This window comes from Neoarius graeffei, chromosome 16, assembly GCF_027579695.1.
Source record: "Neoarius graeffei isolate fNeoGra1 chromosome 16, fNeoGra1.pri, whole genome shotgun sequence".
Taxonomy (NCBI): domain Eukaryota; kingdom Metazoa; phylum Chordata; class Actinopteri; order Siluriformes; family Ariidae; genus Neoarius; species Neoarius graeffei.
In genome coordinates, this window is record NC_083584.1 from 32,242,227 (window position 1) to 32,269,999 (window position 27,773).

A 27,773-nucleotide genomic window follows, 5' to 3' on the forward strand; every position below is an offset into this window, starting at 1 on the left:
AGTGGTCCCGAATTCTGTGTTGTATTGTCCCGAATGGAAGCAATAGTGTCCCCATTTTTTTTTCCTCTCTGAAATAACCAGTGGTTAATATTATCATATGAAGTTACTATTATATTTGTAACTATGTGATTTTGAACCCTTTATATCATTTTTACAATAAGTCACAAGACACAAGCAACACATGTCCTATACATCATCTACTTCAAAATTACAGTTATTGCATTTTCAGTTTATTAAACTTTGGCGATCTCACTGTATGAATAGATACCCGTTTATTTAAAGGGGCCAACTAGCTCATTCAGAAAATGTTTCAACTCCCTACATCTGCAGTACACTTTAGTTGAAAATAAGACCCCTTTTATGTTCATTTCATCTACTTATACCTTGAATATCTGTTGGCACTTATAAGGCCAACTTATAATTTTCACCATTACCGTTATCCATAGCCCTGTGATGACCTGGCGACTTGTCCAGGGTGTACCCCACCTTTCGCCCGTAGTCAGCTGGGATAGGCTCCAGCTTGCCTGCGACCCTGTAGAACAGGATAAAGCGGCTACAGATAATGAGATGAGACCGTTATCCATTTTATGAACTTTCGCTGCCGAAACGTGGGTGGAACATCAGCATAGTGCCAGGTCCGAGCCTAGTTGTGCTGCTGACTGACTAAACTTTCTGAACTAGAAAGACACCAAGAAAACTCACTTATTCTGTTGAACGGTATCTTCCGTCAGTATCATCCACATCATTCCTGTTGTATTTTATAACGTGTCTAACAGTGTTCATTAAGTTAATTCAGTTGCTAGCGTTGCCTGCAGACCAGGCGATGACACTTTGGATCCTGAAGGTCCTGGAGACGTTATGTCTGGGCTTTCAGTTTCTTCCCCGCGGTCGGTCCGCTTCAACCACTTCAGCATTTTTGTTCTGGCAAGAGTCGGCGCAGCGTGTGCGCTAGCAATTCCATTCCAAGTCCATATAATGCGGACACCGGCCGAAGATTCTAGAACAGAATGCGCTGCTCTATAGCCTACTGATGCAGGTGCATCGAAAGTGTAGCGACTATGTATTTTTCGCTGTTAACGTTTTAAAATTAACAAATTAGGTGAATGTCTACGTATGTTACGGCTTTGTAAATAATATTAATGTAGAACTTTTTTTCTAGATCTATTTTTTTTCCATTGTCCCAGGATTGTCCCAGATATGATAATTTTGTGTCCCGATGACATTTTTTATGGTCCCCGGGACATCGGGACACCGTTAGTTTCGAGCGCTGGACGGCCAAAACATCAAATAGAACTGAAATGTGACCATGTGAGAGACAACCAACCTCCACGACAAATTGTGTACAACAGGAAAATCAACAAAGGACTAAATTTTGCTCGTCAAGGGAAGATCCACGCAAAACATCCATCAGAACTGAATTCGCATGATAAATGAGAGAGGAGATACAATTCTAGTCAGAAGAAAATGTGTTAAGTCGACCTCATTACTAATTTCTGAGCATAAAACTGACAATACAACGATCACATTTTGTGCAGAAGGTCGAGTTCTTTCAAATAAAACAATCAGAACTGAAATCGGGCGGCACGGTGGTGTAGTGGTTAGCGCTGTCGCCTCACAGCAAGAAGGTCCGGGTTCGAGCCCCGTGGCCGGCGAGGGCCTTTCTGTGCGGAGTTTGCATGTTCTCCCCGTGTCCGCGTGGGTTTCCTCCGGGTGCTCCGGTTTCCCCCACAGTCCAAAGACATGCAGGTTAGGTTAACTGGTGACTCTAAATTGAGCGTAGGTGTGAATGTGAGTGTGAATGGTTGTCTGTGTCTATGTGTCAGCCCTGTGATGACCTGGCGACTTGTCCAGGGTGTACCCCGCCTTTCGCCCGTAGTCAGCTGGGATAGGCTCCAGCTTGCCTGCGACCTGTACTCAAGTTGAGGGGGGATACCATCCCCCTTGGAATAAAAAATGGTCAAAATCATCCCCCCTCTAAAACGGGCATCCCCCCTCCCTTCCCTTGAGCAATTTTATCAATAAATGTGGACATCATTTCTACTTAACATTGGAATTAGAAATGCCATTCCACGTAGCTTTGCTGAAACTGCGCATACAATAAGCTACCGCGAGAGAGGGCGCGCGCAAGCGAAGCGTTTGAGGAGGTGACATTCAGTTGGGGTTCCGTTATTTTTGATTTCATTCGGCGTCAGTGACAGCAGCGGATTGCAGCATCATGGCCAAGCGGAGTGGACAGCAAGACCTAAGCAAGTTCGGATTTAAGATCGCAAGAAAAAACATTTCAGGAGGTAAGTCAAGAGTTACAAATATCAGTCACACTTTCTGTGAGCCCACCATCATGCTGTAAAGTTCCTGATATGTAGCCTAATTTGTGGGCGGCGGATAACAACACAGCTATCATAATGAATGTTGGTTTGGAGTCTAGCCAGCTATTGATAGCTTACTCAGGTTCATGTTAGCTTTGATTTCTTGTACAAGGCCATTAATTTAATCAGCCTGGACGTTCGTTTGTTATTCTTCAGGCAACAAAAAGTGTTATTCAAGACAGGAAGGCTAAAATAAACGACACTAGCAGTTTTGAAGGCTTCATTGCCTCATTAGAGAGCCGGTCACAACATGTAAGGCAGAGCAGGATTGGTGTAGGACTCGACAAAGTGCCTGCTAAAATGCAGCTTTCTTTTTCTTCGTCATAGGCTCTTCTTCTGTCTCCTCAATGGGCCTTTTCCCCTTTCCAAAGAAACTTTCCAAAGATGCCTGCTTTTAACTCATTTTGCTAGCTTGTATCCAGTATGTATCAAAGTGCTGGTATGTATCGAAGCAAAGTATCAAAGTATCCAAGGCAGCTCCTTGGTAACCGTCAACGTTAAGGTGTCATGTGACCTTGATAACAGCGGGAATCAACGTTACAACATTATAAGAATAAACACAATAATAACAAAAAGGAAAAAACAAAAAAATGCATAATGCCTCAAACATCTTTTAGGAAGTTTAGCCTGATTTACAATTTACTGTTGCTTGTTTTAGCTTATTGGTTCCCTACCTACCTCTGTATTTAACTCAATGTTCAGCTTTGAATAAAAATTCTATTGACTTGATATGAAAAGATTCAGTTGTTCATTTACATTGCCTGCTGAGGTTTTAATAAATTATTTACCAAACGATTTAAAAGGAGCCTACCATGACTATGAAGTTACACTTCAAATTTGTCATCTGCATTTCACCCTAATATGGAGAATGTGGTAGGTACAGTGGTGCTTGAAAGTTTGTGAACCCTTTACAATTTTCTATATTTCTGCATAAATATGACTTAAAACATCATCAGATTTTCACACAAGTCCTAAAAGTAGGTAAAGAGAAGCCAGTTAAACAAACGACAAAAATATTATACTTGGTCATTTATTTAATGAAGAAAACGATCCAATATTGCACATCTGTGAGTGGCAAAAGTATGTGAACCTTTGCTTTCAGTATCTGGTGTGACCCCCTTGTGCAGCAATAACTGCAACTAAACGTTTCCGGTAACTGTCGATCAGTCCTGCACACCGGCTTGGAGGAATTTTAGCCCATTCCTCTGTACAGAACAGCTTCAACTCTGGGATGTTGGTGGGTTTCCTCACATGAACTGCTTGCTTCAGGTCCTTCCACTACATTTCGATTGGATTAAGGTCAGGACTTTGACTTGGCCATTCCAAAACATTAACTTGATTCTCCTTTAACCATTCTTTGGTAGAACGACTTGTGTGCTTAGGGTCGTTGTCTTGCTGCATGACCCACCTTCTCTTGAGATTCAGTTCATGGGCAGATGTCCTGACATTTTCCTTTAGAATTCACTAGTATAAATCAGAATTCATTGTTCCATCAATGAAGGCAAGCCGTCCTAGCCTAGATGCAGCAAAACAGGCCCAAACCGTGATACTATCATCACCATGTTTCACAGATGGGATAAGGTTCTTATGCTGGAATGCAGTGTTTTCCTTTCTCCAAACATAACGCTTCTCATTTAAACCAAAAAGTTCTATTTTGGTCTCATCCATCCACAAAACATTTTTCCAACAGCCTTCGGGCTTGTCCACGTGATCTTTAGCAAACTGCAGATGAGCAGCAATGTTCTTTTTGGAGAGCAGTGGCTTTCTCCTTGCAACCCTGCCATGCACACCATTGCTTTTCAATGTTCTGCTGATGGTGGACTCATGAACATTAACATTAGCCAATGTGAGAGAGGCCTTCAGTTGCTTAGAAGTTACCCTGGGGTCCTTTGTGACCTCGCCGACTGTTATACGCTTTGTTCTTGGAGTGATCTTTGTTGGTTGACCACTCCTGGGGAGGGTAACAATGGTCTTGAATTTCCTCCATTTGTACACAATCTGTCTGACTGTGGACTGGTGGAATCCAAACTCTTTACAGATGGTTTTGTAACCTTTTCCAGCCTGATGAGCATCAACAATGCTTTTTCTGAGGCCCTCAGAAATCTCCTTTGTTCATGCCATGATACGCTTCCACAAACGTGTTGTGAAGATCAGACTTTGATAGATCCCTGTTCTTTAAATAAAACAGGGTGCTCACACACACCTGATTGTCATCCCATTGATTGAAAACACCTGACTCTAATTTCACCTTCAAATTAACTGCTAATCCTAGAGGTTCACATACTTTTGCCACTCATTTGTTTAACTGGATTCTCTTTACTTTTAGGACTTGTGTGAAAATCTGACAATGCTTTAGAGGTCATATTTATGCAGAAATATAGAGAATTCTAAAGGGTTCACAAACTTTCAAGCACCACTGTATGTCAGCCAGGAGACTGACTAAATATGACATGACATCCACACTGTGCATGTTTTACAGTAAAATACCAGTGTATTGTGTTTTTTACAACAATAAAAAGGGTACACAGTGTGTACTACACACTTTATCAGCACAAAATACTGTATGTCTGGTAAATGAACAAGGTCCACAGACCTACGTTGTGTGCAAACCCTCCTAAAAGCAAACCAGTTTTCCACCGACGGACCGACCGATGGGTCGACACGCGACTAAAAACTTCACCATCCCCCCGGGTTTGATTTTACAACTCGACCACTGCCTGCGACCCTGTAGGACAGGATAAAGTGGCTAGAGATAATGAGATGACAACTGAAATCCATTGAGAACTGAGGGAGGAGATGCGATTTAACTGAAAAACAGTTGTAAACAAATTGTTTACAACAAGAAAATCAATGAACAAAATGGCCAAGCTTTGTTCCCTGAGGGAAGATCTACCCAAAACATCGATAATAACTGGAATCGGGTGAGAACTGTGAGAGGAGATCCAATTCTAATGAGAAGTCCCAAAATTCGTGAAGTTGACCTGATGGGCAGTTCGTTAGCAAAAAATTTGACAACACAATGACCAAGTGCTGTACAGAAGGATTAGCTCTTTCAAACAAAATCAGAACTGAAATCCACTGAGAATAGAGAGAGGAGATACGATTTAACTGAAAATAAACAAAGTTGTCAACAAATTGTTTACAACAGGAAAATCAATACACAAATGAACAAGTTTTCTTCCTCATGGGAAGATCTACCCAAAGCATTGATCGGAACTGGAATCAGATGAGAAATGAGAGAGGAGAGACAAGTTGAGTGAGAGGCCTGGAAGGTTTGTTAAGTTGGCCCAATTATGAACTCGTAAGCAAAAAATTTGACAAAAACAGCGACCAAGTTCCGTGGAGCATTGCCGGAGGAGGTACGATTTAACTGAATTGTGGATGACGGACGGACGCCACGGCAATAACTCATCGACCTTATGAGCCAATCATGATATTTCTGCATTACTACAATCATCACACACTGCTACTTGAATCCTTTAACCCAAAAATAAGTGCATAGTGGCGCACCAAAAAAAAAAATCGTAGCTCGTTATATGCTCGAGCCCCAGAGAAGTGAATTTGCTGGATTTAGCAGAACATACAGTTTCTTCCTGCCAGGAAGAAACGCCATGCTTTAAAGTAGACCGTATACACTCCTGTTTAACTCAGGCTATCTACTCACTCGCACAGTGTGCCACAGGCGAACAACTAACTCACCATCAAGACATTTTCACAGACTGCAGAAAATACATTTATTTTCCACAGAAATATCCATTCAGATGAATTTAGCAAACTAAAAGAATACCTTTTTTAACCTCATATCGATTCACTGCACCTGTAACCTACAAGTAGTTTCCAGAGACAATAATTTGTACTTCCTGTACTAAGAAAATAAATGATAACGCAAGAATAAGGGCATCTGCTGAATTCAGTCAAGAATCCTTGAAAACGCTGAACCATATCAAGCAAATTCATTGTTCTGTTCCAAGAATAAAAGGTATAGTAGGATGAAACTTTTGCTAAAGCCTTGGTCACAACCGGCTGTACGTGCTCCTACGGCTGGTCTACGTGCAAAAAATGCAAGAAACGCACGGAGGGCGCGCGTGTGACGTGCTGATTTTCGAGCCGTAGACTGGCTGCAGACCGGCCGCAGAGGTTCTTTGTCATGTCAAACTCACTCTACGGGCGCTTACGTTTTTTTTCAGGTTGCAAGACAAACTTACGGCCAACGTGCGTCTTTCTCCACAAACCAAAAAAAAAAACGCAGCGATTTGGGAAACGGCAAAAATCGCACGGCCAAAAAAATCGTACGTCCGGTTGTGACCTAGGCTTAAGAGACCATGTTTCGAAATATTTGTGTACTTTATTGCAGTATCAAGCAATTCCGGTGTTCTGTAAAGTTATCCTACCTCTTGGATTTGTCCTACCAAGCCTACTGCGCATGCGCAGAACACATGACGTCATATCTTGGAATTTGGACCGAGTTTTGTCCTACCGATCAGCTGGGCTGATAGAAAATCGGTGAGTATTTCACGCATTTGCCGATTTTTGTTTTGTGCGTATTGGTCGAGTCTTTGGCCGAGTCAAATAATTTGTAATGACTTGTTTTGAATAATAAACCGGTCTGTATGAGAACTTGCTAATTCTGTCACGCAGTGGGCACTGTGCAGTCAAAGTTATGACGGGGCATCGTTTCGTTTGTTTATAAATACTGCATTTTATACGTTTCTGAATTGCAAATATGCCTACATTGTAATTATTGAATACAGCTTATTTGGTTGAGTAAATCAAACAATTTGAATGTAATATTAAAAAAAACAGCGTCAAAACAGCTGGAAGCTTGAGGTAGGATTTTCCTGACAAGCAGCACGGCTCGGCGGACGAGTCTGTTGGATTTTCCTACCCTCCTGGATTTCGCGCATGCGCAGTAGGCTTGGTAGGACAAATCCAAGAGGTAGGATACAGAACACCGGCTCTAATTTCCTGATACCTTTGAAGAATTCATGAATTCTATTTAAAATTTTTTTGCCTCATTTTCATCAGGCTTCACTGTGTATTAATCTTCGGAAAATGCACATAATTGGTCATTTCAGAAATCGGACATGCAAGTGCTTCCAATTTTAGCCTGATCATATATTATGGATGCCACAAAACCTGAGGGAAACTGAACAGAGCATGTGTAAAGCAGCTAATAACACATCTGCGTGTCAGTAATGCTCACATTAGAGAATACTGGATAACCAACCTGTAGTGCAGAGCATCAAGACTGACAGACGGAAGTCTCTGGGTGGCGTGAGACGGGACGAATAATGAGGGATGGATATTTGGGGGGGGAAGCAAAAGAGAAAAGAACATGGGGAAGAGGCAGAGGGGACGAAGCTACATGCATACATATGATTCTCTCAAACGTTTATTGGTCATCCCAGCCTGGAAGCAAGTCAACAGGTTTTCTGTTTCTTCAGAATGCGCTAAAGTTATCTTCTGTGGGAATCTCAGTCATGACCGATACAGCAGATAGAAGTTAGGTTGGAAAAAACAAACAAACAAAAAAAACATTGGTTTATCCTTTAAAGGACATGGGACATGAAACATAAATGCACGCTGTATCAGTTTCTTTCCATTAAAAATATGAAATAATTGCATCAACAAATACAAAATTATCTATTAAATTCAGCAAAATCGTTATATTCGTGATGATTATATGGCATTTCTGCTCGAGCTCCGATATGCATATTTTACAACCGGAAGAGCCGCTGTCACGTGATCATACGTCACAAAAACTTTCGGGTACAGCACAAGCGGGTAGATGAATATGGAGAAGTGTGAATCGTGATGATGACGAATGCGACAAAATAGTTTTTGTGTCTTGGATGACAAGAAAATTGTTTCGTTTTTAGAGTGTTTAACGTACATTGAACATCATGGTGTATTGCGACCTCCCAGTCAGTCAGACGCGCTGTCACTCCTGTTAGCAATGTAGCTAGGCTCAGTATGGCCAATGGTATTTTTTGGGGCTGTAGTTAGATGCGACCAAACTCTTCCACGTTTTTCCTGTTTACATAGGTTTATATGACCAGTGACATGAAACAAGTTCAGTTACACAAATTGAAATGTGGCGATTTTCTATGCTATGGAAAGTCCGCACTATAATGACAGGCGTACTAACACCTTCTGCGCGCTTCGGCAGCGCATTGATACCTTCACTCGGAGTTGTACCATTATTTTTTTAGACAGGGCGGACGGACCAGGGCATTCGCCCGCCTGGCCGTGCCCGACGAGGAGCGCTCTCGGCCGGCTTGGGAGGCAGACGGCAGCCCCTCCTGGAAGTGTGGTTTTACCATGGGCCTCATGCGGAAAACTGCCGAGGTGCATTCGCTAAGCGACTGAAAGCCGAGGTAAGGATTGGTATTATAATTTTGGGTGTATCAATTATTGATTATCATAATTCTGACTCGTTTCAACATTTTGAATGTTTTCATCTTGGACTCTGGAAGCATTGTATCTCAATCAATCTCGAAAAATATCAGCAAAAAAAAAACTAGCTTGCAACGGACTTTAGCTAGATCTATGATGAACTTTCAATGTATGATACAAAAATAATTCTTCTTTCAACAGATCATTAGCCTTTGAGCAGAATTGTTTTTAACTTACCAGGAAGTGTTATCGAGCCGACCGCTTTCAGTTTCATGGGGACTGAATGAACTCTCACTCTCAGAATCATCTGACCCGTCAGAGTAAAGACAAGATCTATGTTCATGTGAATTTCCAGCTATCGGTTCGAATCAATAGGGTCTAACTTCACATCTCTGTGAAACATCGGGAATGTCACTGTCGATGGTGTCCATTTCAGTAACCTGTTTACATTAGATACCCAAGCGCTGGCTCCTTGAAAAGTTTTTGCGACGTCACGGGTCACGTGACCGCTTAGCTAATTAACGAATCATTGTTTTACGCTGATGTATAAAAAAGTTGAATAATGTGATGATTTTCACATTTTTGACGCCCTGCAGTGATTTAGATGGCATTTCTTATGTCCTTTATACATAATTATACCCAGAAAAAAATCCATGTCCCATGTCCTTTAAATAAACTAACTGTGTGTGTGATCTATGAAACTATACACGTGTACTACAGCTGTGTGAGAGAGGCAGCGAAGCTAAAGCTTAGTGCTAAAATCATGGTGGGAAAAGCTGTTTCTAGCACCTTCCGCAATGCCTGCACTACAGTGCTCACACACGATTACGCAGCCGAGTTAAAGGTAGCAAGATCTCGAGGCATCCTCTTTCATACCGTTAGAGATTTCGACAAAGACTGCTGAAAGAAAAACAAAAAACCTGATGTCTGATGAAGAAAATCAATATACATTTGTAGAGATGCCTGGGAGATAAAAACGTACAGACACTGGACCTAACAATGCCCAAAAAAAACAATAATAAGACATGGAGTGAGGCAAAAATTAAAATAGACTCGTCCCCCTGAGAAGGCCTGCTTGCAGTTGTCCTGATTAATCCAGCTTTAGATGTGGAGAAACGTGATATCCAGAGCATGAGGACAAGGACTAGTCATAATGTGAGCTACTGATCTGCTCGACACATGCGTCTGAGCTTCTATTTACATTACGATATACAAAAAAAAAAAGTAATATGGACCCATCTAGCAGATAGATTGACAATGTCCACTTAATTCTAGATTATTGCTACCCCAGAACAGGTTAAGGAGCCGCTATTTGATAAACAGCAGGCTGTTAGGACATTGTCAATCCAGCTGTAGCAAAATCCATAACATCTCCTCCTGAACGCTCCTGATCAGGAAAGTAGTACATGTCACATTCACTGTGCATAAACCTGCATCACTGAACTGAACAGAAGACTGGATATAAAGCAACTGATGTATCTGCATCTCAGCACTGCTCACATTAGAGCATGGGTGGCGATGCAGTATCAATATCAGTAGCATGGGACAAAAATTATGTCTCAGGGCTGTTCGTTGTTTTATTTATTGTTCCCTAGCAGATACAACGGCTTAACAACCAGAAAAAGACAAAAAAAAACCCCTACTCCTTCCATAAAACCAAGTTTCTCATTTGGTAAGTAGGCCATGTTTTAACATGATGTACTCTGTGGTGTACCACGAGCTGGCCTAGTGATTAGCCTGTCCGCCTCTCGACTGGGAGATCACGAGTTCTGCTTGCAGTCGGGTCATACCAAAAACGATCATATTTATAAAAAAGAAACAAAAAAAAAAGGGGGGGGGGGTTACATACTGCCATCTGGCAAGGCACGCTGCAATACAGATGCGAGTGGGGAGTCAAACCTTCAGGGTTATCAGAGGACTAGCCCCCCGCTGTAACCCTAACTGTATAGGCAAGAAGTTGACGGCGACGGAAACGGAGATGAGCGCCACCCAATACGCCTTAACGGCTTAGTTAGTACTGGGACGGGAGACTGCCTGGGAAGACCAGAGCATGGCACGAGAAGGATTTTAGACTTGAGATGAGACTGTTACCCCTTTTCCACCAAATCAGTTCCAGGGCTGGTTCGGGGCCAGTGCTGGTGCTGGTTCACAACTCGTTCAACTTGCGAGCCAGCTGAGAACCAGTTTGCTTTTCCATAGCTCATGGTGCTAAGGGGAGCCACGTCATTACGTTGCTGTATACGTCAGTTACGTCGCTGTGTTTGCATAAACCTTGGCAGGAATATCGAAGCAACACCACCACGGAGAAGAAGCAACAGCAACAACAACAATAATGGATGACTTCGCGTTTGTACAGCTGCTGCTTCTCAGCGCTTAAAAATGGCGACCTTTCACGGTCTTGCTATTGTTGTTGGTCTTAACTCCTCCCCCCCCAACTGACGTAAGCGGTTCTTTCCTCTGGCCCAGCAAAGAGCTGGTGCTAGCCTGGTACCGGTTTTTCTGGCCCCAGAGCCAGTTCTTTGTCAGTGGAAACAGAAAACCCGGTTGCAAACTAAGCACTGGCCCCGAACCAGCCCTGGAACTGCTTTGGTGGAAAAGGGGCATCTGTGGTGTAACCATAGCAAAGTAGTAACTATAATATACTACTTTTCAAGATTCTTAAAGATACTATTCTTTCCCGTTTGCTGCACGACACAATCAAGGTGTGCTCCAGTTAACAGAACATCATTTTTACTTGTTGGCTAAATTAGCGAACATGATTCCATGGTTGACTGATAATATTTTAGAATCAGGCACATGCAAAGAAAAAAAATGGGTGGGGGGGGAAGGAAGGAAAAAAAAAAAAACACACTTTACTGTTCAGTGATGATTAGGCTCATGGAAAATGGACAGGAAGGAGGTGGAGAAATCTGCTTCATGATATACACAGTCAGAATGATGTACAGTTGAGAGTCTGGGAATTCAGGCAGATGAGGACAATTAACACAAAATGTGTCTTATATATATACACATACACACAGTATATGTGTGTGTATATATATATATATATATATATATATATATATATATATATATATATATATGTATGTGTGTGTATATATATATATATGTATGTGTGTATATATATATATATATATATATATATATATATACACACACACACACACACACATACACACAGTATATGTGTGTGTGTGTGTATATATATATATATATATATATATATATATATATATATATATATATATATATATACACACACACACACACACACACACATACACACAGTATATGTGTGTGTGTGTGTGTGTGTGTATATATATATATATATATATATATATATATATATATATATATATATATATATATATATATATATATATATATATGAGTGATTCCACTGAAATGGGGACATGAACTTATTTTTAAAAATTCACCTAAAACCATTTCTTTTTTTTACCATCAGGTCACAAAACATGTAATCTTTAATGAATGATGTGTTAAAAGATAACTTTAATTTTCTGAGATGTAATAAAAACATTTATATGCCAAAGTCAAGCCTATGAGTTCCAAAATGATGTCTGTTACATTACTTCTGTTACGATTGTCCATCTCGCGTCTGTTACAAATTAATTACAATCTAGCTATATACCATGTTAATCTTATTGAAAGAATGTGTATGTTTATTCTACTACACACGTTTATTAATTATATTTGCTAAAACATCACCTTCCTATGTTTCAAAAAGTAATTCTACATTGTTAAACTTGAGAATCTATATGTCCACAACACTTCTGTTACGTTCTGACTTTGGCATATAAATATGTTTTTATTACATCTCAGAAAATTAAAGTTATCTTTTAACATATCATTCATTAAAGATTACATGTTTTGTGACCTGATGGTAAAAAAAAGAAATGGTTTTAGGTGAATTTTTAAAAATAAGTTCATGTCCCCATTTCAGTACCCATAAGCGTGGAATCACTCATTTTATATATATGTGTCGCAGGCAAGTTGGAGCCTATCCCAGCTGACTACGGGCGAAAGGCGGGGTACACCCTGGACAAGTCGCCAGGTCATCACAGGGCTGACACATAGACACAGACAACCATTCACACTCACATTCACACCTACGCTCAATTTAGAGTCACCAGTTAACCTAACCTGCATGTCTTTGGACTGTGGGGGAAACCGGAGCACCCGGAGGAAACCCACGCGGAGAACATGCAAACTCCACACAGAAAGGCCCTCGCCGGCCATGGGGCTCGAACCCGGACCTTCTTGCTGTGAGGCAACAGCGCTAACCACTACACCACCATGCCGCTGATAGACAGACAGACAGACAGACAGACAGACAGACAGACAGACAGACAGACAGACAGACAGATAGATAGATAGATAGATAGAACTGGTCAGTACTACCCAAGAAAGACAGAGGAATTACCAAGTGTCTGACCTGAGAGGAGGGTTGTGAAGGTTTCTCTGGTGGGGAGATGGGACTCTCCAATATTGAAGTGTTCAGGACTTCAGAAGAGCTTCCCCAATCTGTCTGAGCAGTACCTGCTATGTCTGGAGAGGTAACAGGCACATCACTGGCATAACCTGAAGACTGGGGATCCTGCAAAGGACCAGCAGTACCTTCTACACCCTGAGTATGATTGTCCAACAAGAATCCTTTCCCTGGTTGACCGACAGCAACTGTTGGATTGGTGATCCCGGTATGTGTGGATGGTCTCTCTCCTTCCAGTACTTGTACTTTCTGAATGCCACCAATAACAGGAGACGCAACAGGTGGCTCTGAGTGCACTTCCACTCCTCGGTCACGCCACAAAGGTGATCCATAATCTTTTGGGTAGACGGTACGAACTACACACAGCCTGCCATCAACCTCGCGAATGTGAACTATTCCCTTCTGGTCCATTTCTGAGGCATCATCAACCAACAGTTCGCATGGTCTACCTTTATCCGTGTCCTCTGGCTCTCGTTCCCCACTTTTGGCACTTAAAATACAGGGTCTCTCAAGAATACCCTGAACCCGGCCTTGAACCCGGTAGACTCTACCCCCTCCGGGTGTCATGCTGCTCAGGTTTGCGTTAGTTTTGGACTGCTCAGCCAGCTTTTCGTCTGACCCTTGATGGAATGCCCCCATCCATGCTGGGCTAGGAGCAGGAGATAGAATAGCCACTCTGCTCCCTCGCAATGTCCCTGTGCTGCCTAAGATGGGTGCAACACCAGGAACTAGGACCACCTGGGTAGGAGTTCCAGTAGCTGCTTTAATAGATCCTTGTTTGTTTAAAGCATAATCTGTGGTACCAACTGTGGCCTCCCCTGTCAGGCTAACCTTCCCACCTTCATCCTTCTTCTCAGCATCTGCTTCAACACCTTTCTGTGCCTTTTTCACTTTGCGCTTTTTGAAGCGGAGTTTCCTCTTGGGTGACAAAGGAGGGGCGCTACCTGGTCCGGTTTCTCTAGGCTGCTTTACACAACCAAGAGAGTTCCCCATTTCCAGCAGTGTACAAAAAAGGCGAGATACAACAGTAAGTAGGAAGAAAAAGTTCTGTTACATGAATGGCACTTATGTTTTTAAAGGTAACTCGTGAAAGACAGAGGTACGAAGGTAAAACCATGTAAGATGCTTTATGTTGAACTTCTGTCGGTCAGTTCTGCAGTGTTGGACACCTGCTGCTGCTCTGCCTGTTCATGCTCAGCAGACAGGCGATGCTGTGGTCAACTCTTCACTCAGACGCCAACATTATAATGGCACCTTTGCGAGCTTCAGGGATATCCGCCTCTCTCCTGATGAAATACTCTGGTCCACCAGTAGGTCTGCCATTTTAGCCTTAATCCCATTGTCCATGGAGATAAGATTCAGTGCTTTTTCAGCGAGAAGTCAAGGTCCTTCTAGACCATTTCATAAGCTCTGTGTTGAAGAGCAGGGTTTCCTGCACAACAATTTTGGCTCACACACAACATAGTCCTGCTGCTATTCCTCAGTAAGAACAAGGCAAGAGCTGCAGTGCAGACATACACACACACACAAGCTCTCTCTCTCTCTCAAGCATGTACGTATACACACACAGTCACGGCAAAATTTGGTCAGGACACATGACTGCCAGCTTGGAAAACATGTCCCAATACAAGCTTTCATACAAACATCTCAGAATTCATGCTGGTTTGTCCAGGGAATAATAAAAGGTGTTCTTCTGCTCCAGATTCCATGAGCATCTATTGCTGATGGTCCTACTTGTGAAGTGTTACAGCAACAGTAGTCATGACCGTAGTTGTAATAGCACCCCAACATAAAATGGTCTAGGTAGCATTACATTAGGTCACAGATCTGCTGGTAGTCGGCAGAAAAGAAGAGTTAGCCAAGCCTTGCAATTTTGATGATCTGTTGATCAGAGCCAATGACGGCACAGAATTTAAATTCCCAAAGTCCCTCGTGTGCATGTGTGAGACTCCAAAGGCGTGCAACGTTAGATCAGTCTCCAGACATTGAACAGCAGTAAGGGGAGGACGGAGAACAGTGCGTCTTGCCACCACTGCCACAATAACTGATGTCACATGCACAGATCGAGGACATTTATGTCAATAAAGAGGGCAGACAGCGTTAAGAGTCAAGAGACTACAACCATGCATGCACTGCGCACACAAAAAAATGCCAAAGATAAACACACGCAACTCACTATCCCCCAACATTGGTAACGGTGGCCATGGCTAATCCCATGAAACACCTTATGCTATCTGTCGACTTTAGTTTGGGGCACCCGTCTCCTCTTTGTCTCTCCATTGAAGATGTTCTCCTCTGCAGGCAGACTGCCACTCCCTTGTGCCGTTGGTCTCACTGGTTGAAGAATCAGATTAAAGCAGCTGTATTTGCTGCCTCAACCTGGCCGGGATGAAGTGCTGTCCAGGGGAACGCCAACGAATCTATCCAGTTCCTGGATGTGTGCGTGATGACCGTAGACAACTGTAAATGCTCCAGTCAGTCAAAGAGAAAGCAGTAAGAGCTCCATCGCTTGAGCAGTACACGATGGAGCTGATTGATCTGGGGCTCCGACAATATAAGTGTCTTAGTGGAAAAGAGGCAGTGTGTGCGCGCGCCTTCTGGGTTGGGCAATCCCGTGATCCTAAGAACGTCTCATTGGTGATCCTCCAAAGGCCTGAGATGAAGAGAAGCCAGGGGCTCCAGTAGCGGCGTGCTGCCTGCGCCTCCTCGCTCTGTCGCTGGGCAACTCCGCTGCTCTCTCTCCCTTGCCGGCAAACAGAAGTCTTCTCTCCAGTCTGCTGCAGCTTCGCACAACACACTGCTGCTGCTGCTTTTGCTCCCTCCCTCCCTCCCGCTCTCCTCCTATCTGCTTCCTCGTCCCTCCCTCTCTCTTGCTTTCTCACTTGTTCTCGCTGTTGTGAGCTCAGAGCTTTGCATGTACATGCACACACAGACCCACAAAATAAAGAAGTAAAAAAGGATACTTGGCAGGCTCCAAAAATATATATATATTGGAAATAATAATAATAATAAATATTACGCAGACACTTCAATGGACCTGAGAAATCCAGTGGCAGAAGAAAGTGGAATAAAAGAAACAGGAAGGTCATGGAGGAAAAATCCAAGCAGGCTTGTCAGCTGCCAAGTAATCCGGAAGATCGCTTGCTTACCAATTAACAAAAAAGATGGCATTAAACCCGTATGCAATGGTCCGGTTAACATAATGGAGTCTAATTTCAGACCCACAGACACGGTGGTGTGTGGTTGATGGAATTAATGAGGCTCTACAACCATAGACTAAATTAGCAATGTGAACAGGCATTCGTTTCAATGCCCTTCTCCCATCCCATGCACTCGTGAACATCCATACCGCTCACATGGTACACAGAAGAGATCGTTACATCAACGTTTTAGCAATGGGAAGGGAGGTTCCTCAGCAGTCAGCCCTGCTGGGAGCCATCTGATGATTGACCCTCTTGCAGTGTCATTACTCTGGTTTGAGTGGACCGTTTTCTTCCTGAGCGTTTCAGCACACCAAACACCTAATGTAAACAGCTCCTTTGGGAGAGCTGCACTCCCGGCATCTGGGCGAAACAGAAATCTCTTCCTTACGCACGTTAGCGACCCCAAAAAACGCACAAGGGCAATACGAGAACAAACCGAGGACGATTCAGTCCAGACTTAGCCTCAATTGCAGCTGTAGTTTCCAGGGGACGTGTCCCAGATTGAGTGCGAGACACAGGATGAGTCGCCTCCCGTGGCAGTCCAGAATGCCTACAGGTTTGAAGCAGCAAAAAGAAGGATGGTGCCGTTTATTTTACGTGACCGTTTACGTACGATTCTGATCCGTCGCCAGCAGCGTACGGATTAATTAAGGGGTTCTCTTCCTTCACACGGTTTCTCTCAGAAAACTTTCACACCGAGTTGCACATTTTGTTCAGAACTGCCCACCATCCACCGTAACACTGCTCATTTCCATCATGCCCAGGGACTTTCCTTTCATCCCTCCTTCCAATGTCCTCCTCTCCTCCCCCCCTCTGCTGCATCATGTCTGCAGAGTCACATAAAACACAGTCTCCATAGCAACCGGCTCCCTATGTCACCTTGTGACATCATCCTGCCTTTGAGATCCACGGCGCCCTCTAGGGGATTGTGCTTTAAAAAGCAGCCTTTTCCTTAAAATCACATGATTAGCACATCGTCTACATTTCATCATGCAGGACACTCAAGACAAAAAGAATCCAACTGTTAGACACGCAGACAAATCTCTTGTTTAGGTTTTCAGACCTACAGGGTTCTGGATTTCACAAAGGAACGAGACTGTGTCTCCATGAACGTCCTCGATTCTCCCCTTAGTACAGAAAGCGTGCCATTACTTTAAAAAAAAAAAAAAAAAAAGCTGTAAACGGGTAACTCGTTTGAATCGAAACCAACTGATTACTTTTGTAACAACAACACGACAACGCATGTGTAGATGTGACCCTCACTCATCCTTTCTCACGACCACACACACTCCGAGAAATAGACACACACACAGTCAGGTCACAAAAAGAGAAACAGATGCAGAGAGACATGGACAGTCAGACACACACACACAGACACGCATCCTAAAGGCTTCTGTCACTCTTCTCTGTCAGTGGATTTTGTTTTGCAAGCTAATTCACCTCCAGCTTGCACTACATCCATCATCTATTGTCCCGTCCTGCTCAATCCTCTCATACACACGGTGTTCAGGGAGCAGATGATCAAGTCCATAAACAGCATTCTTCTCGCACTGCTCCCCCTCTCGCTCTCTCCGAATTTAGCCCTCCTCACTCTGCTTTTAATTAGCGTCACATCCCTGCAGCTCTCGCTGAGAAAAGAGGACTTTGCTGACTAAAAAACAGCAACTATTTGAGCTCGAAGCACTGCCATACATACAGTAAACAACTCCATTATCTCCACATTTTCTCACAAAGACCCAGCGATCCTGTAACTAGAATAGAAAACAAGAACGCGTACCTGGAAATGGAGGATGATGGTCCAAATAAGGCCTAGAGTTAACTTTGGGTTTCCGTCTGTGATGTCATCGTTTCGGATATTGACCAGTTTGACCTGCAATGAATAACCTGAAGGTTATTTCAAGTGGACCACAAAAATGTACATGAATAGCATTCTGCATATGACGACAAATAATTTGCATGATTATAAAATGACTGGATTTAACAATTATTCCACAAAATCGAGTCGTACATGAGCTATAAGCCATGTACGACGAGACTGAGCGGAATAAATTATATCCATATAAACAATACATTTATCAAATTTGATACAAAACATCAACAAAATCATTCCCGCTTTGGTGGACATCTTAATAACCTATCGATGGCTGCATGAAATGACTTCAGGTGGTTTTTTTTTTGTAGAAAGCGTTGTCTTGCCGAGGTATAGAATAGCTTTAGACATTTATTTAATTCTTCCTTAAACCAGTCTAAAAAAATTCAACAAATTTTAATGCTTAAAGATGAAAAATGCAAACAAACCAGCAAAATGACAGTAGCAATTTGTGAAAAATGCTATAATAATAATAATAATACTTGAAAATTAAAAAAAAAAAAAAAGAGATACGTTCTTACCATCAAATACTTTCATTCCATATTTTCTTGCTTTTTTTTTTTGAGGTTTTGTTTTTGAGTAGTTTTTATTTCGTCCTTGGATGGTTCAGCAGCACGCTCCGCCATTTTGTTCTCTACTCACGGTATATGAGCTGACAGCCTAGCAGTAGAGTAGCCAATCAGAGTGCACGACTGCTCATATCCAGTGAATGTTTTCACTGAGGTTTTCTTTTTTTTTTCGTTTCCGGTTGAGAGTACGTCGTACGCATTCTGGCTGCTGCTTCTCACCAGAGCTTTTTTAATTTTATTTTCTTTCTTTTTCAATTTTCATTTTTTTTTCCTGTGTGTTTGTGTAGTTTGATGTTTGAGTGTTTTGTCCACCGGTTGTGGTGTAGCTCCGGATCCAGTTTTGGGCGTCGGTTCCCTCCAGGCCTTGGTTCGCCGTGGGCAATGCCTGCGCTCCCAGCTGTGGACTGCAGTGAGCTCGTTGCTCATTTTACATCGTGGTTGTCCAGCGCTCTGCGCTTTAACGCTTGGCGTGATGTTCCGAGCGATGTTGCTCGGTGGTGTCGCAGCGGCTGTGCAGGCGGTTTGGGACACACCAGCTCTCTGCGTGGCGGTGCTTCTCTGCTCGCTTTGTGGATCCACGGCGTGGTGTTTGAGCGATGTGGCTGACGGCGTCACGGCGGCTGTGCTGGAGATGTGGGACTCGTTTTCATGCGCTTTTTGGTGGGACTGTGGCTGCTACACCACGGGAATTACATCCTGACCCCTGCTTGGTGGACTTTTTACTTTTTATTTATTTATTAAGTTTTTTTCCTTTATTTTTTCTTTATTTTTTCTTTGTCTATAATTGTAAAGCGTCCTTGGGTTTTTTGAAAGGCGCTATATAAATTCAAATTATTATTATTATTATTATTATTATTATAATGTGGATATGATAATTACAGTTATTATTGTACGTAATCTCAGGCTGTACCACTATTTCTAAAGTATACTTCCAAAAGTATTTGCCACCAACTTGGTCAACTGTTAACCTCTCGCGAGCTTTTCCTTAAAGGAGCAGTTTGTAATTTTCAGACACCTCTGCTAGCTGTGAGGCGAGACGAGCTCGATTTCTGGTCACGAGTTTGCAAAGCAAATTTAATGAAATGTAATGAGCTACTTAAACAGACCAAAGAATCGAGAAGCACACCGAGTACGTGCGTGTGTGTGTCTCCCATACCTGTCTCTGTTTGAGGAAGTCCAAGGCAATCTGCACGTTCTGCAGTCGATGGAATCGCATGCGGCCCTTTTCTCTGGGCTGAAAGAGAGTGAGACGGAGAGAAAAATCATTAGAATGGGAAAGTAATTTCACAGCTTACAGGCACTGGGAGGAAGGAGAGCGTCGCTTGCAAGCCAAAAGCAGTGAAAGAAAAAGTAACCGAGATTAAAAGCAAAAGGTTTAGGGCTATTGGTAGTCATTTAAATGAAATACATTTAAAAAAAAGCTTCCCTCAAAAGCGTTAGGAACGGTTTATGGAAATTTGGCATAAAATCTCCCAATAGAAAACCTGCATTCATCATCACTCCATGCACTAACACACTGCGACAGTCTCGAGTTACCGCTTTCACAAAAACACACAAAAGCTCAGTCTTTCTGCTTAAATCACATCAGACACACTAGAAGGAGGCAAGGAAGCCACGCTAATGTACACACACACACACACACACTTGCAGTGGCCTGTTTGCAGAATGCAGGTGGACTCAGTCATCACTGCAGCAGTGGGAACAGGAACAGCTCTATCTACAGACATCTCACTAAGCACACGGAGAGGAGCAGCTTCATGACCGAGGCACAAGTGGCACGTTACCAAGAACCCTACTTCCTCAGAATGGACACCGAGTGCCGAGAACACCGTTGCTGATTACCGAACTGTCCTACCGGGCTTGAGGTTTTTTACATGGGATTCGGCTTGTAGAAGACGTACCGTATGAGCCACTCAAAAATAACGATAACTACATATACAGGTTAATTTTCGCAGCATGTTACATGATGGACGCCATGACGGCAACTGAAAAATGAAGCAAAAATTTCTGACACGGGCGGCACGGTGGTGTAGTGGTTAGCGCTGTCGCCTCACAGCAAGAAGGTCCGGGTTCGAGCCCCGTGGCTGGCGACGGCCTTTCTGTGCGGAGTTTGCATGTTCTCCCCGTGTCCGCGTGGGTTTCCTCCGGGTGCTCCGGTTTCCCCCACAGTCCAAAGACATGCAGGTTAGGTTAACTGGTGACTCTAAATTGACCGTAGGTGTGAGTGTGAGTGTGAATGGTTGTCTGTGTCTATGTGTCAGCCCTGTGATGACCTGGCGACTTGTCCAGGGTGTACCCCGCCTTTCGCCCGTAGTCAGCTGGGATAGGCTCCAGCTTGCCTGCGACCCTGTAGAACAGGATAAAGCGGCTACAGATAATGAGATGAGATGAATTTCTGACACCACCTTGTGGCTGGTTGCAGCCGTATACTTTTATAGACAGGAAGGTTTTACTGGGAAATACACCACTCATTTTTCAATATCCTCACGAGTGAGGAAATCAATGAACTGAACTGAATCGATAAATTCGGGGACTGTGTTTGTGAATGTGTCTATAGAATAAAAAAAAAAAAAAATCACATGAGAAGATAAACTTCATATCTTCATGTTGAAAAACTTGCATTTTTCGTACAAAATACATCACGGAGCTGAGTGACACGTTTAAATAATACTGGCTGGGCATTTTTTTTTCTTCTTCCATGGTATAATGAGAGATATTCCATTCAGCTAGCATGATAATAAACGAGGTGAAGACGAGTTCAATATCATGCTAGCTGACCGGAATATATCCATGGATGCAAACGGCGCGCCTTTTGGCAGATGCCGCCTTTTTCACGGCTGTCTGGGGGACTTGTGTGAATCGCGCAGATCCGATGAGGTTTTTTTTTTTTTTTTGGGGGGGGGGGGGGGGGGGGGGGCGTTGGAGTGTCTGATTATAATTTCATCAAAATAAATTCTGTATTAAAATTACTAAATAAGCAAATGCCGTTACAGTCCATGAAACACAGGAAGTATGAGAAGAAAACAGTAAATCAGAAAGCTGCGCACGTAAAGCCAATTGGCTGCGCGCCATTATCTGCTGCTGGCTGCACTTCACTGCTAGTCTGGCTAACACGACTTCAAAGCTCTGCGAGCATTTGGTCTGGCAAAGATATTAAGCCCAACCGTTTCCCAAAGCGCGTGGTTGACCCGCCTCCCTGAAATGCCTCAGCTTGCTACTGGTCGAAGCCAGAAAAGGCTGTGACGAAACTTAAACCAATCACATGACTCTTTCCTCTGACGTATGTGACGCGACGGAAACTGCTTGAGTAACAGGAAGATAAATACCTCCAGGGCTGCTCTTCGCTCCATTTTCAATGAGAACTTCCCGTTGAATGCTTTCAGTACAGCATCTACCACTGTGTCAAAGGCTTGCCGCTGCTCCATGTTCGTAATGTTTCTAGTGAATGAAGCGCTTCCGGCATAGATTCTGTAAACAATCTATGGCTTCCGGTCGCAGTTCTACTACGTCACTGCCTTGAACACGCCTCTACCCAGGGCCGTTGGAGATGCTCAAAGTTGATTGGTTCCCGATTTTTCGGGAGCTTGGAAGAGCTGTAGATAGCTTGCCTGGCCAGACTAAGCTCACAACAGGCCCTCATGTTGCGTCACGCTTAGGATGGGCGGGCCCAGGTTACTTCACTGCACGTGCAAGGATTTCCATCAGTCCAACGCAAGTTACGTAATTGGCTTTACGGGCGCAGCTTTCTGATTTACTGTTTTCTTCTCATACTTATACTTCCTATATTTCATGGACTGTAACGGCATTTGCTTATTTAGTAATTTTAATACAGAATTTACTTTGATGAAATTATAATCAGACACTCCAACGCCCCCCCTAAAAAAAAAAAACCTCATCGGATCTGCGCGATTCACACAAGTCCCCCAGACAGCTGTGAAAAAGGCGTCATCCGCCAAAAGGCGCACAGTTTCCATCCATGTATATCTGATATACCACGAAAAAAGCCAGCCAACATTATTATTATTATTTACATTCCTTTCAGGTGTTCAATGAGTTGTCTCTTTCAAAATCTTCCGTATTTAACGAAGCAAACCTGGCAGCCGTGTTCGTTTACAAATAGTCTCAGTCGCTTGCTAGCGCGCAAGTTTTACGTCTTTGACATGTGACATCATGTCTTGACAACCATGCAATATCAAACCATACTGCACGCTCATTCTCCATTGGGTAGAGTGACGTAATACATGTAGGATAAGCGATATGCTAACGATATTGCATGCTATCAAACCAAATGAATGAAACACGTTAGAAAGGAATGGAACACGTGTTTTTATTCCATCAAAAAAAAAAAAAAAAGTGTCCTGGATGTATAACAATTCCCGATATTTCACTCTGATGACGTCACTCCGAGAGTTTTCCCGCTCACTAGACATGTGTTATCAAAACGATGAAATGGTTCAAAATTAAAATTCTTTTGAATAACAAGCGCCTTTTTTTTTTTTTTTTTGGGTGGATGTGTCTATATAATACTGTATGAGGAACACGACAAGGTGGCGTGAAGATATGAAGTTGCGTTGAAAATTTTTTCACTTGTTCACTTCACTCACTCGTGAATATGTTCACCACTCTAAAGCCTAGGTCACAACCGGACGTACGATTTTTCGGCCGTGCGATTTTTGGCGTTTCCCAAATCGCTGTGTTTTTTTTGTTTGTGGAGAAAGACGCACGTTGGCCGCAAGTTTGTCTTGCAACCTGAAAAAAACGTAAGCGCCCGTAGAGTTTGTTTGACATGACAAAGAACCTCTGCGGCCGGTCTGTGGCCAGTCTACGGCTCGAAAATCAGCACGTCACACGCGCGCCCTCCGTGCGTTTCACGCGCGCGCTCCATGCGTTTCTTGCACGGTTGTGACCGAGGCTGAAGATAAACATCTCTTTGGATGACCATGTAACATCCTCGATATATAAATATTGGTCAAAGGAGAGTCACTTATTTTAATTTACACGTCCAAGTAATTGTGCATCAGTCACTCCTTCGTGTTCACATCCATCTAAATGATATTTCAGGAACAATTCAAGAAATATATTTACTGGAAGATACCAGAGATGAGAAGCCGTAAAGTATAATTACTTTTTCAGTGTACTTATGGCTGCTTTATAAGCATCTGTACTTTAATCTAATAATATGTTTTTGACATTTCTTTACTACATTTCAAAAGGGAAAAAAAATCTTTTCAAACATTACTACATTTCTCTACAACAAGATATTTGTACAGTCATAAAATGACTAACTTCAGACGGCTTTAAAATAATAATAATAATAATTAAACACTTCCTGACGGCAGTAAGAATGAGATCTGACAAACATCACCGTAATCTCTCTCTCACTGCGCACACACTTGTATTTACCAAGGAGGTTTGGCTTGTGACAGCTTGCTATTTGCTTTTAGTTTGTCTGGATCATCAGCGTGATCATCAAGCGAGTCTTCTCCCGTGTTCCCTGGTGAAAGTGGCACTAATTTACCATCAATAACTCAAGTCAGCGAGTGATTTGAGGTCGACGTCTTGCTTTTGTGAACCTTATTCTTCATTTTCTAAGAAAACCTAAGCGTTTATACATACTTTTCTACTTTAACTTGTGTAATTTGTTTCACTAGGGGTAGCGTGTCCGCCTCTCGATCGGAAGATCATGAGTTCTATTCACGGTCGGGTCGTACCAAAGACCATCATAAAAACGGTACCTACTGCTGTCTGGCAAGGCATGCTGCAAAACAGATGCGAGTGGGGAGTCAAACTCTCGCGGTTACCAAAGGACTCGCCCTCCACTGTAACCTTAGCTAGGCAATAGGCGAGAGGCCGAGGGCTACGGAAACGGAGTCTGGCTAACGTGACTTCAAAGCTCTGCGAGCATTTGGTCTGGCCAAGCTATTAAGCCCAACCGTTTCCCAGAGCCTGTGGTTGACCTGCCTCCCTGAAATGCCTCAGTTTGCTACTGGTCGAATCCAGAAAAGGCTGTGACGAAGCTTAAACCAATCACATCACTCTTTCCTCTGACGTATGTGACGCGACGGGGCTAACTGGTAGATTAAACTCTTACCGAAGCCGGTCGGGAGCAAGGCGAAAACGTCCTTCCTTTCAATAAATACCTCCAGGGCTGCTCTTTGCTCCGTTTTCAATGAGAACTTACTCCATGTTCGTAACGTTTCTAGTGAATGAAGCGCTTCCGGCATAGATTCTGTAAACAATCTATGGCTTCCGGTCGCAGTTCTACTACGTCACTGCCTTGAACACGCCTCTACCCAGGGCCGTTGGAGATGCTCAAAGTTGATTGGCTCCCGATTTTTCGGGAGCTTGGAAGAGCTGTAGATAGCTTGCCTGGCCAGACTAAGCTCGCAACAGGCCCTCGTGTTGCGTCACGCTTAGGATGGGCGGGCCCAGGCTAACGGAAACGGAGATCGGCACCACCCTATGCACCACATGGCGTTGGAAGGGACCTTTTTTTTTTTTACTGTATTGATTAAGAATAATAACTACACTTTTTATTGAGGAAGTAAACTGAGGACTTTCCCCCACATCTGGATGTTTCTCATCCAGGTGTGGCTGAGGTCCGTGACAGCTGGATCGAACAGCATTGTAAATACACAGGTACGAGAACTGAAGGCTTTAAGCACAGACTACCTCTCAATCATCTCATCTCATTATCTGTAGCCGCTTTATCCTGTTCTACAGGGTCGCAGGCAAGCTGGAGCCTATCCCAGCTGACTACGGGCAAAAGGCGGGGTACACCCTGGACAAGTCGCCAGGTCCCTCTCAATCATACGGAAGTTAATTAAGTGGAAAAATTACAATACAATTGCGTGCAAAAGTTTGCATCCCCCCGCTTTCTGGGCTAAGAGGTGAGCAGGGCTTTTTTTTTTCTTTATTTTTGTATCCCAACCACAAAAGTGTAAACTTGTCTACTTCATTTTATCTTAAGTATATGCAAACTGTTGCACACAACTATAAGTGATACAGGTTCCCTTAAAGTCGGTGTAAAATCGTATGGATAAAAATGCCAGGTTAAAGTGTGTGCTGTTGCATGAATGTAATCCTGTGGGCGTGAGAACGTCGGTCAGTGGCCTTAGTAATCCTTACAGCTTTAGAGTACACAGAACTTGTGTAAATGTGTACATATAAACCACCATTAATGCACACGTGCATCGATGGCGATTCTAATTCCAGCTATAAAAATGCACATCATGGAGTCATGCGGGCGGCACGGTGGTGTAGTGGTTAGCGCTGTCGCCTCACAGCAAGAAGGTCCGGGTTCGAGCCCCATGGCCGGCGAGGGCCTTTCTGTGTGGAGTTTGCATGTTCTCCTCGTGTCCGCGTGGGTTTCCTCCGGGTGCTCCAGTTTCCCCCACAGTCCAAAGACATGCAGTTAGGTTAACTGGTGACTAACACTACGTTCACACTGCAAGGCTTAATGCTCAATTCCGATTTTTTTGTGACGTCATTCACATTAACAAATATATGCGACTTGTATGTGATCCTCAGTATGAACGAAAAGCGACCTAAAAGTGTTCCGCATGCGCATTGCAGGATACGACGATGTCACACGCAGTGAGCATGGCCAGTGTTTACGGAAGTAACCTAAAGTTTCCTGTGTATGACAGTAGCCAGCATGGAGTACCTGGCGATGATGCAGTTGTTGTTGCGACGGAGCCAGAACATGCACAATAGCCTGATGTTAAGGAGGAGGTTGAGAAGGAAGAGGGCAAGGGTTTTGGCTCAGGCGTTCTGCGGGGTAGTGACTGCAACCTCCGTTCAAAGGAACATCAAAGCCATGTTGTTGTAACTTTTTTTGAGAGACCCGCCGCCTACTTCAGCGCAGAATAGTGACGTTTGTGGCTTGTTGATGACGTGTAAGTCGGATGAATGCGACCTGGCGGTTCAGACTGAAGTCGCATATGAAAAGATCGGATAGGAATCGGAATTAGGACCACATATCCAAACGGCCTGGGTCGGATTTGAAAAAATCGGATCTGTGTCGTTCATATTGTCAATAAAAGATCGGATACAGGTCACATATGGGCGAAAAGATCGGATTTGAGTCACTTCAGCCTGCAGTGTGAACGTAGTGTAAATTGAGCGTAGGTGTGAATGTGAGTGTGAATGGTTGTCTGTGTCTATGTGTCAGCCCTGTGATGACCTGGCGACTTGTCCAGGGTGTACCCCGCCTTTCGCCCGTAGTCAGCTGGGATAGGCTCCAGCTTGCCTGCGACCCTGTAGAACAGGATAAAGCGGCTAGAGATAATGAGCTCTGTATACACCGGTTTATCTTAAAAAGTACAAAAGGAACGTTTGCGAGGGGAAAAAAAAAGAAAAACAGATTAAATGCAAATCTGCTTTATATGAACATCGAAGAACGCTCATATTGAGTGATCTTTCATGGGGTTAAGTGCACATCACTCGCATGCAGCTTCAGGATGCGTGTGTGTGTGTGTGTGTGTGTGTGTGTGTGTGTGTGTAGGGAGGAGGAGGTTAATATGAAAGGGATGAGGGGTCACACATACTCCCTGATCTCCATCCTCTTCATCCTCCCCACCCAGCAAGATGAGTGGAGGGGCGCGCAACACGTACGGTCTCTGCACAGTCGAGCCGCTCTTGCGCTGATCACAACAGAGAGGGATGAAAAAAATGAAATGCTGAACAAAAGCAATGAGAGGAAGGCAAGACAACAGTGGAGAGATAGAGTAACGTAACAGAAAATGCAACTCGGCAAGAAGCAAACCAAAAAACATTTAAGGACAGACAAGCAAGTTGCTTTCGCTTTCCGTGTGTATTAAAGAGAAAGAGGAGCAGGGATAGAGCATGTGCAGGAGA

The 27,773-nt window shown here is 43.4% G+C and overlaps 1 protein-coding gene across 10 annotated transcripts in view; it reads right to left on the reverse strand.

Annotated features, from left to right (window-relative positions):
- Positions 1-27,773, reverse strand: part of macf1a (microtubule actin crosslinking factor 1a) — a 413,795-nt gene that overhangs the window by 164,647 nt on the left and 221,375 nt on the right. For all 10 annotated transcript variants that reach the window (XM_060942802.1, XM_060942796.1, XM_060942794.1 and 7 more), the window contains 2 exons: positions 20,071-20,148; positions 18,253-18,345 (listed from right to left, as the gene is read on the reverse strand). In XM_060942802.1, the coding sequence (XP_060798785.1) occupies positions 18,253-18,345; positions 20,071-20,148 (171 nt within the window). The remainder of the gene's footprint in view (positions 1-18,252; positions 18,346-20,070; positions 20,149-27,773) is intronic.